At 31.8% G+C, this 8,999-nt stretch overlaps 2 protein-coding genes across 2 annotated transcripts in view; one reads left to right on the forward strand and one right to left on the reverse strand.

Moving 5' to 3' along the window:
* Nucleotides 1-4,836: 4,836 nt before the first annotated feature.
* Nucleotides 4,837-5,639, forward strand: LOC110420016 (chaperone protein dnaJ-like protein). The gene has a single exon (XM_021433166.2). It carries the CDS (start codon nt 5,136-5,138, stop codon nt 5,430-5,432), a length of 297 nt encoding a protein of 98 aa, XP_021288841.1. The 5' UTR covers nt 4,837-5,135; the 3' UTR covers nt 5,433-5,639.
* A 1,982-nt stretch (nt 5,640-7,621) lies between these two features.
* Nucleotides 7,622-8,999, reverse strand: part of LHCA2 (photosystem I light harvesting complex protein) — a 1,918-nt gene continuing 540 nt past the window's right edge. Inside the window, exons 2-5 of the mRNA XM_021428138.2 lie at nt 8,883-8,999; nt 8,752-8,789; nt 8,106-8,620; nt 7,622-7,859 (exon numbers count right to left, since the gene is read on the reverse strand). The exon at nt 8,883-8,999 is cut by the window's right edge and continues 91 nt beyond it. Of these exons, the coding sequence (XP_021283813.2) occupies nt 7,842-7,859; nt 8,106-8,558 (471 nt within the window). The 5' untranslated portion in view covers nt 8,559-8,620; nt 8,752-8,789; nt 8,883-8,999 and the 3' untranslated portion in view covers nt 7,622-7,841. The remainder of the gene's footprint in view (nt 7,860-8,105; nt 8,621-8,751; nt 8,790-8,882) is intronic.

Consider the following 8,999-nt stretch of genomic DNA (forward strand, 5'->3'; position numbering starts at 1 on the left):
GCCCTTTCGGACCAGAACCTTTCCAATTTTCATCAAATCAATTTCTTCCTACCTATTTTTCCCTAATCTTTCCAATTTTCATGGAGTTGAGAAACAATATTATGTTTATTTTGTGAGTTTCAATATCGCTTTTTCCTTTTAAAATCATAACAACAATGACCAAAAGAAGGTTGATTGGCAATGATTAATTTTAACAAAATACAAAATAAGAGCTTGAAGACAGATCAAACAAAGTTTGGCAGCCAGATTAAACAAAGTGGAATAAGATGTGTATTCTTACAAGTTTTTCATTTCTTTCCGGTTTATTTGCTGTCTGAGCAATACATTTTGAATTCAAACTTTTTTTTAGAGTATGTTTGGCTTGGCTTTTTTTTAACTTAAAAGTTATGATAAAGGTTTTATGAAAAATAATAATTTTTAAATTAAACTAAAGCTATTTGATAAATTTATTTTTTATAAGCTCTTTTTTTAAGATAAGTTGTTTGGTAACACAACTTATATTAACTTTAATTTTGATTAAAATTACTATAAAAAGTATTTAATAAATCAGAAAAAAATTGAATCAAACAAAAAAAAAAGATAGAATGTGAAAAAAATATAGTTTTCCCTATAGTATTATGAACTGCTTAAAGATAAAAGAAAAATATAAAAAAATATTTGTTGTTATTTTTTAAAAATGGGCTTGAAAGTTATGACTTTTGGAGTTGAACAAAATTGAAGTTACATATAAAGAAAAGAACTCAAGGTGATATTAATAATAGATCTAACTAGGTCAGGAAAATCACGTTCAACCATTTATTTGGCAACCCATTTTCCTAATTTCATGCAAATCTATCAAGGTCTTAATGTCCTCACTAACAAAGTTTCCCTTCATGAACAAAAAAGTTTCGGCTTTTTTTTTTCTTATTTTTTAATGAGTTATTTATTTTGTCACAAAGTGCCACATCATCTATTAGATACTGTTAGTTCAAATGTGAAATTCATTGCTAAGAATTAAAGTTTACTTCAATTTTCTTGTAGTGTAGCATATTGTTATACCTAAAAAAAAATCTTTAAAATTGAGTTACCACAAACAAATACAAATATTAACTTTTCAATTTCATCTAATTTATGTCAATAATCATTGTCTTATTTGACTAGTTATTTCAATCATAATCAACAAATATTTTATACACCAAAAAGAAGTTAAAAATAAATAAATATCATATAATTGTCATATCAAATAATAAATTGAGAAATATCAAACAATAAAGAAAGTTTTCAAAGCAAACAAAATGAACGATAGAAAATAAAATGAAAAACAAAGTAAAAAGAAAAAGAAGAAATAATACTTAAATACAATTTTGAATTTTAAGTTTTCTTTTTTCTTAATTTTTGTAAAAAAAAAAACCCCCCAAGAAGGATGATTTGCAGAAAAGGGAAGAGAAAAGGGAGATCATAGGGAAAAGGGAGGAGATTTTTTTGAGAAATGATCTTTTTGGAAGAAAAATAACTCTCTTAAGAAGTTGATGTGTTTTTTTTAATAAAAAAAAAGTAAGAGAAAGCTCTTATTTGGAGGCTTTTTTAAGTTTTATTTTTTTAATTTTGTTCTTTAAAAGAAATCTATTTTTTTTTAAAAGCTTCTCATAAAATACTATATAACTCAATTTCTACTTTTAAAAAGTAGATAAGTTAAAAATAAATTAGGTCAAATAAGCACTTAGTAAATGAGTCAATCAGTACATTCAAATCATTTTGAATTCAAGACGAGTCTCAAGTTAAGGCCATTTTAAATTCAAACTATTTCAATTTCGAACCTTTCAAGTTTGATTTAGTTGTTTAAATCATTTTAAAATTTATATAAGATATAAATATTTTTTAAATCATTAGCAATATACAAGATGATTATATATTTAAAGATTTTGGATCATTTTAAAATTTAGTATTTCCTACTAAGTAAGAAAATCATGGAACAACCAATTAACTAAGGATTTATATTTGAGGTGTATATTTGATGCACTATCGGTGTATAGCTTCTATACATTATTAGTTCACCAAAATATGCCACCTCATTAATGAAATAAAATAAAAAACTTTAGAGACTTAAAATTAAATATTAAAAAGTTTATAATAACTAATTAAACAAAAAATAAAATATTTTCACTTTTCTATATCTCAACCGTTCTTTTTCTTGTTTTCCTTCTCTCTCCAACTCCATCATCTTCATTTTCTATTAGAGTTAGATTTTGCAAAATTGTGTAACTTCAAGAGTAATTTTTATATTATTTTCTTATTTTTTTTGAAACCCTAAGAGAGATTGAGAAAGCATACTTTTCAAAAAAGAAGACAGAGGAAACAAGATTCAAATAAATCAACTTATTAGTAGAATTTTATTGAGACAATAATTTTGCTTCTAAGTAACATGATTAAGCAAAAAAATTTTCTTTTCCTTAGTCAATAATTTTGTTTCTAAGTAATATGATTAAGCCAAAAATTTTTTTTTTCGTAAAAGCCATGTCCCACCTCTGTTTGTCATCGTGTTACAAAGAGAAATTCACTTTCGCTCAAATATGTTGATTTTGAAGCCTTTTTTAAAATGGTTAGTAACATTTCATCTAAAAATTAACTGATCTTCATTTAAAATCTTGAAAATGTGGGATTTAGTTAAAAATTAAAACGATTATGTAACATATCCTTAATAATAATTTTGGTTCAAATACCAAAAAGCATGCAATTTGATTTAACATCTCAAATTTAAACTTATTAGCATTTTAGATTTTACAAAAATGGTTAAGTAACACCTCAAAAGAATTTTGGTTTTGATAGGAATTTAGAGTTTTATGACTGTATTCAATGAAAAAAAAAATCGTAATGCCCATGAAAAAAGAACAATTTTCAGCTTAAGCTTGTTATTTAAAAGCAAAATTGTTGACTTGTAAGATTCTGATAATAACACTTGTTTATTTGAATTTTGTTTCCTCCACCTCTCTTTCGAAGGTTTCAGACAGGGGAAAGCATGGTTTAGTTTTTTCAATTTTCAATTCAATTTTTCCTAAAATCAATCAAAAAATTTACCTTTGAAACTACCTGAGATGAACCGTGTAAGAGTTCGATTTTAACAGGTTTCCACTTGATCGATTTTGGATTAGTTTTTAAAGTGAGTTGACTTGAGTTGCTTTTCGTTGACTTGGACTGATTTGGGTTTTTTTTTTTTTCAACCCTTTATAAATGGCTCCTTATTTTTTGTTGGGCTTGGGCTTTTTTATATAACCCCTTATAAATAATTATTTTAGGTCTATTTATTTATTTGTAAATAGTTTTTGTATAACCCCTTATAAATAATTATTTTAACATATCATCAATCATTTTAATTAAAAATCTAAACAATAATTCTAAATATTAATTTTCAAACATAATTCTTAATGTTTAATGCTAGCATCAAATCATTTTAATTAATTATCTAAATAATAATTCTAAACATTAAACTCTTTGAAATATTTAATGTCAATTAAAATTGAAATAATCTATGGTTGGGAAAAAAATTTAATTCTCAAAAACTAAAAATCAAATCTATCATTTTTCTAAGCCTCGGGAATTATTTTCATTTACACTAATATTATTTTTTACAAGCAAAAAATAACATATAATACTCATAATCTCTAACATATTTTTTCTATAACATGAATTTTAACCCAAAAAAATATAATATTCATAATTTATCAAGCTTTATCTCTTTTACTATTTTCACAAGACCAGTAGTAAAAAAAAAAATCTATGGTCTACCTTGCTAGAATAGGTAGCTGACAACAAATTGGAGTGACACCAGCGACAACAAAGGGGTGGACTATGAATAGGTGAGTCAATAAGTTGAGTTAGGGTTTAGTAGGAGAGGAAAAGTGAAAATTTGGGGTTTCGGTTGAGGGGGACCGGAAGGGGAAACTTGGTCGCTGGTTTAAGGGGGTTAATGAAGGGTAGGATAGTCTTTACCTTCAAAATTAAAAAAAAATGCTTGTTGTTTATCAATCAATTCGGAGGAAAGGGAGTCCCTCGACGATAGAACTTATAGGCACACCAACGGTTGCTGTTGCAACTGTCAATTGCAACCGTCGGTTAAAATAATTAACAGCTATTGTTGATTGCTTGGTTGCAATCGATGTTCAATCTTAATTTTAAGAAAATAAAAAAAATATATAAAAATTACTTTTTATGTTATCAAATTTTGTAAAACTTAATTTTAATGGAAGAAGAAGATAATGTTATGGTTGGAGAAAGATTAAGAAAAGAAAACAAGAAAAAGAAGGATGAAGAGAAATAAAATAGTGAAAATTTTTTATTTTTTATTTAATTAATTATTATAAACTTTTTAATATTTAATTTTAAATTTAAAAATTTTTTATTTTACTTTATTGATAAGATGGTACAATTTGTTGAACTGGTAACGTATAGAAATTATATATTGTTAGTGATTTATATTTGAGACACATTTTAATTAAAATTATACAACAATCAATAAATTAAATATTTAGATGTAAAAGAATAATAAAAAATATTAATTATACTAGAATTGTACTCCTACCTTCTAAAAAGAAATGTTAAAATAATTATATTAAGCACCTCTAAAAAAGAATGAACTGAAATATATATATTTTTTTTGTTTCCAGTAAAAATGAATATGGAGAGACGTAGGCCGGGGGTCCTTATCCAGTGTAGGACAACACGTGCAAACAACAAATTGCGACCAAAAGAAAAAACCCCCCACGCTGCAAAAAGAAACAATTACTCTTTCATAAGAGTCTGGGGACTTAATGAAATTATCAACACAAAAGAAGAGAAGAGAAATAAGCAACGTCGCCCGCATCCAAGGGTCAAGAAAGGATGTAGGAAGAAGAAAAGCATCTCGGCTACAGTCCAAGGTCCAGCACCCCCAACACCACCAAACACTCACGCTTCTACGTGTACAATACCGTGGCCACTTTTTTTATTTATATTCAGACCCCAAAAAATAAAAAACACTAAAATCAACTACACCTTTTAATTGCTCCGAAAAGGATCTCAATCGTTTCTCTCATATTTCTCTCTCTCTTGGCTGCCCGCCTTTTCTGTTTCTTCTCTCCGCTCCATTCGTAGCGAAAGATTCGGATTCCATCTTAAACGACATGGGTCCGATCGTTTTGACTCAGGTTGCGACCGGCTTGAGTGTCTTGGCCGGAGCGGTGTTAGTCAAATCGGTCATGGAACAGAAGCCCATGGCCGGCCCCTTTCAGAGATGCCCGACTTGCAACGGCACGGGTCGTGTCACGTGCATTTGTTCGCGTTGGTCCGATGGAGATGTCGGTTGTGGGACATGCGCCGGGTCGGGTCGCAGGGTGTGCAGCAGTTGCGGTGGGTCAGGTACGGGCCGGCCCATTCCTGTCCAGATTTCTGTACGTCCTCCAAAGAACCGGAGCTCCTAATAAACCGAGTTTCGGCTTGTCATGAACCATGACAGCCTCAAAAGTCCGTCTTGTATTTTTATATTTTTTTCTTTTGAAATTTAATTATGTCATATAATAGTGGAAAAGAGAGAGATGGAGAAGTTAGTAAGTTGTAATCTCTTAATGACTCTTATTAATACTTTTAACATTTTCCCTGCTTGTAATGAAGAGATTGTTATGTTGTAATTTCGTTGCTTAATTCATTTTAAAAGGGGAATCCCCCAGTGAATGCATTGGGGGATTTCATAGCTGTAAAGATGTACATTATTGGGCAAGAATCCCAGGAATATAAGAAATCTGGTCTCTTAAAAGCATCTAACAAACATTTGAAATTGTTTCTCTTTTGGGAATGTTAATGACGTTATGAGAAGACTGCATTGGAAACAGTTAAGAGTCTGAGCTAACGTCAGGTGATGTACTTCAATGCATTTGATGCTTGTAGCGTTTGGTGTAGCCTCCATGGGGGGTGAAAGAAACACAAAAATGTAGTAAAAAGATGAGAAACAAATCTGGTGCAGCCACCCCAATTTGTTGAGTTTCGGCTGAACAATCCAGAGGCATTTCGGCAATCAGATGAGCAAAGCTTTTGTTGGTATTTTCTAATGGCAGGGCGGCACACATTGAATTGTTTAATATGGCATCCCAAAGTGCACTTTGTTGCTTTAGAAAGGAGTAACTGTTCTTTTTCTATGGTATAGATAATAAAATAATGGAAATCTCAACATAATTACAATCTCCTTTTGTCTTTGGCTTTTGCTATCCAGCTTTATATCTAATGCGGACTAGCTGGTCTCAATTCAAACAGCTGATTCCAAGTGATTTCCCACACTATAATCACTTAGATGGTTAAAGGATACATAAATTAAGAAGAAATGAGAAGTTTGTTTTCTCTTTCGTTATATTTGTTCCCTGAAAACGTTTCCAAAAGTAATGTTGAAAGGGCAGGAACTTGACTTTGACCTTGTCAAGCCAGAGTCCAGGTAACAAGTTTCTTCAGTAGTTCTTGGGGACTAGGTCAGTCGGTCAGAGTTGCCAACATATGAATTAGCACATGCACCACGTTGGTCAATTGCCACTCCCGACGGCACCACGTTAAGCATCGTTATTCTAGTTCTTTGCAATGACTAAAAAGGCTGCCACCATTCTTCTATGGACAAGTTGCATCACCTTCGAGGTTTGGTAGGATCACAATTAACTGATCATCGTCTAAAGACAAATTACTTATTCAAGATTTCGATGTATCTTCATTTGGAGGAGACCCACGTGACCATTTATCAAACTTCAATAACGTCATTTCGGCAGGAACACAACTTACTGTTAACCCAGAATAAGGTTATCATACATCTAAGAACCATGCAGCCTGAAATTTCTCATTTAGCCGTTGCAGGCGATGGAGAGCAGAATGAAAGTAATTCATCATTCATAATGCATGGTAAGATAGTTATACAGATTATTTAGTTAGAATTATTATATAATACTATTATTTAGTTTCACTACAATATCTTATTAGTATTATACTATAATAGAGTTAGTTGGTTAGACTTGGTAAGATTTGGATTAGCCCTCTATATATATCTTTATTTATGTAACATGTATAATTTAGATTTCTCAATATACAATTTAGATTTCTATGTAACCTATACAGTTTTATATTCTTATAACATGGTATTAGAGTCACCTTGTTAGCAATCTTTGTTTCACATTCTTCATGCGTCCGATTGCTCTTGTCTTACACATGTTTTTATAACATCATTTGCATATTAATTCTTTTATGTCGTGTTTCACATTTATCTTTTGCGTATATTTCGCCACGTTTGTCTTTTATATCATATTTTATCATATTATTTGTCATATGTTTCACCACATCATTTTTTGAATTTTTCAATACACAATTAAATTTTTTTTATAAATTATACGGTTTAATATTATATAAAATTTTCTCTTTCTTTCTAGCTATGAAATTTCATATATAACAAGTCTTTGCTACCCTCTTCGGTGACTGAGTAGAAGCAAACATCGGTAATTGCAAATGACTAGATTGATCTTTGGGCAATTAGCTTTGATCTATGGCTTGTGCAACATTAAATTTTCAGGCTTTTGAGTTATGATTAACAGTTTTCAGGATTTCTTTTGTTTGTTCTCACAGAAAAAGGTTGGACCATAGTCAATTAAACTGAATAAATATTCATGGCATCTAACTTCACAGAGGTATTTGTACATCACTTGAGCATCTATAGAAGACAAACAGAGGCAATACAAATTTCTACTGATAAAAGCATTCCCCACAAAAGTAGACATCTTTGCATCTCCCTGCTAATTAGGCAAAGATATGACCATCAATGTTTCTCCAGCATCTTAAATGCTGTTGCGGTTCTCCCTTGTTGTTTCTCACTTGGGGGTGAAAGCCTGAAATAGAGAATGAGAACAGTTAGTCCAAGCCTACAAAACTAGCAACTAGATACATAATTACATATCTTGCTCTCGTTTTGGTGTTACTAAAACACATATGATTGCAAGTCAACATATATGAATTGTTGGTTTTCATTTTGTATCTGTAGAATTTTAACTAACAAGTTTAATTTTATGATAGTTTTTAACGTGAGCATATGGAGCACCTATGATAATGAAACATAAAGATCCATATGCACTTACAGCAAAAATGTTAGCATGGCCAGGATCGGCAAGGTGGGCAAATAGGTTGTCAATAGGTCCAGTACCAGTGTAGATGTGTTGGAACCATGCACCCATCACAGCCAACATAGCCAGTCTACCATTCTTGATCTCTTTTGTTCTTAACTCCTTGATCTTCTCTGGAGAACCACTTCCCCAGCCAAGAGGATCAAACCACAGGCCACCTGGGTACCCAACATCAGTCCCGGTGAGCTTGTTGTCAGGGAAGATGGGGTCGGTGTTTACACAGCCTGGTTTGAGGATGTCAGCCCATCTTCTCCCTTCTGCCCAGCCGATGAAAAGAAGCTCAACTATGAAGAGGGTTGTGGTGTCAGTGAAGTACTCCTCTGTTCCAGCTGAGTACCATGAAGGAGTGTTTAAAATGCCAATCTTTGTTAGGAGCTCTGGGATGAAAATTCCAGCAGCCCCCAACATTGCCCATCTGCAATGCACAAGCTCTGATTGCACGTTCCATCTCAAGGTCTCAGGGTCAGATCCTGTTGATTAAAACCCCAATACAACGTAGAAATAGGATTACTACAACAGAAGAATTATACACACCAAAAAATGTCTTCCTTTTTAGTGTGATTGTGAGGTAATTGGCTATTGTGCTATGGACTAAACTTACCAAGACCTAGAGGATCAAAACCAAAGTCTCCAGGGAGGCTGCACCAATGGATTAAAATAAAATGTTAGAAGAAGTTTAGTGTAGAAAATAATAATCCAAAAAAGCTGGTATAGACTATAGTATCACTGAACCTGCCATCAAGCCATGGTGGAGGAGTGCTGCCCGGGAACCACAGAGGTCTGCCGGGGTCTGCTGCTGCACACACGGTAACTGGTCGTGCTCCAGCTGGTGCTGTACTGTACTTTCTC

This window comes from Theobroma umbraticum, unplaced genomic scaffold (genome assembly GCF_002168275.2).
Source record: "Theobroma umbraticum cultivar Fairchild unplaced genomic scaffold, ASM216827v3 scaffold_30.0, whole genome shotgun sequence".
Taxonomy (NCBI): Eukaryota; Viridiplantae; Streptophyta; class Magnoliopsida; order Malvales; family Malvaceae; genus Theobroma; species Theobroma umbraticum.

Excerpts from the sequence above, each read along its gene's own strand:
- LOC110420016 (XM_021433166.2), top strand. The coding sequence starts at position 5,136 with ATGGGTCCGATCGTTTTGACTCAGGTTGCGACCGGCTTGAGTGTCTTG.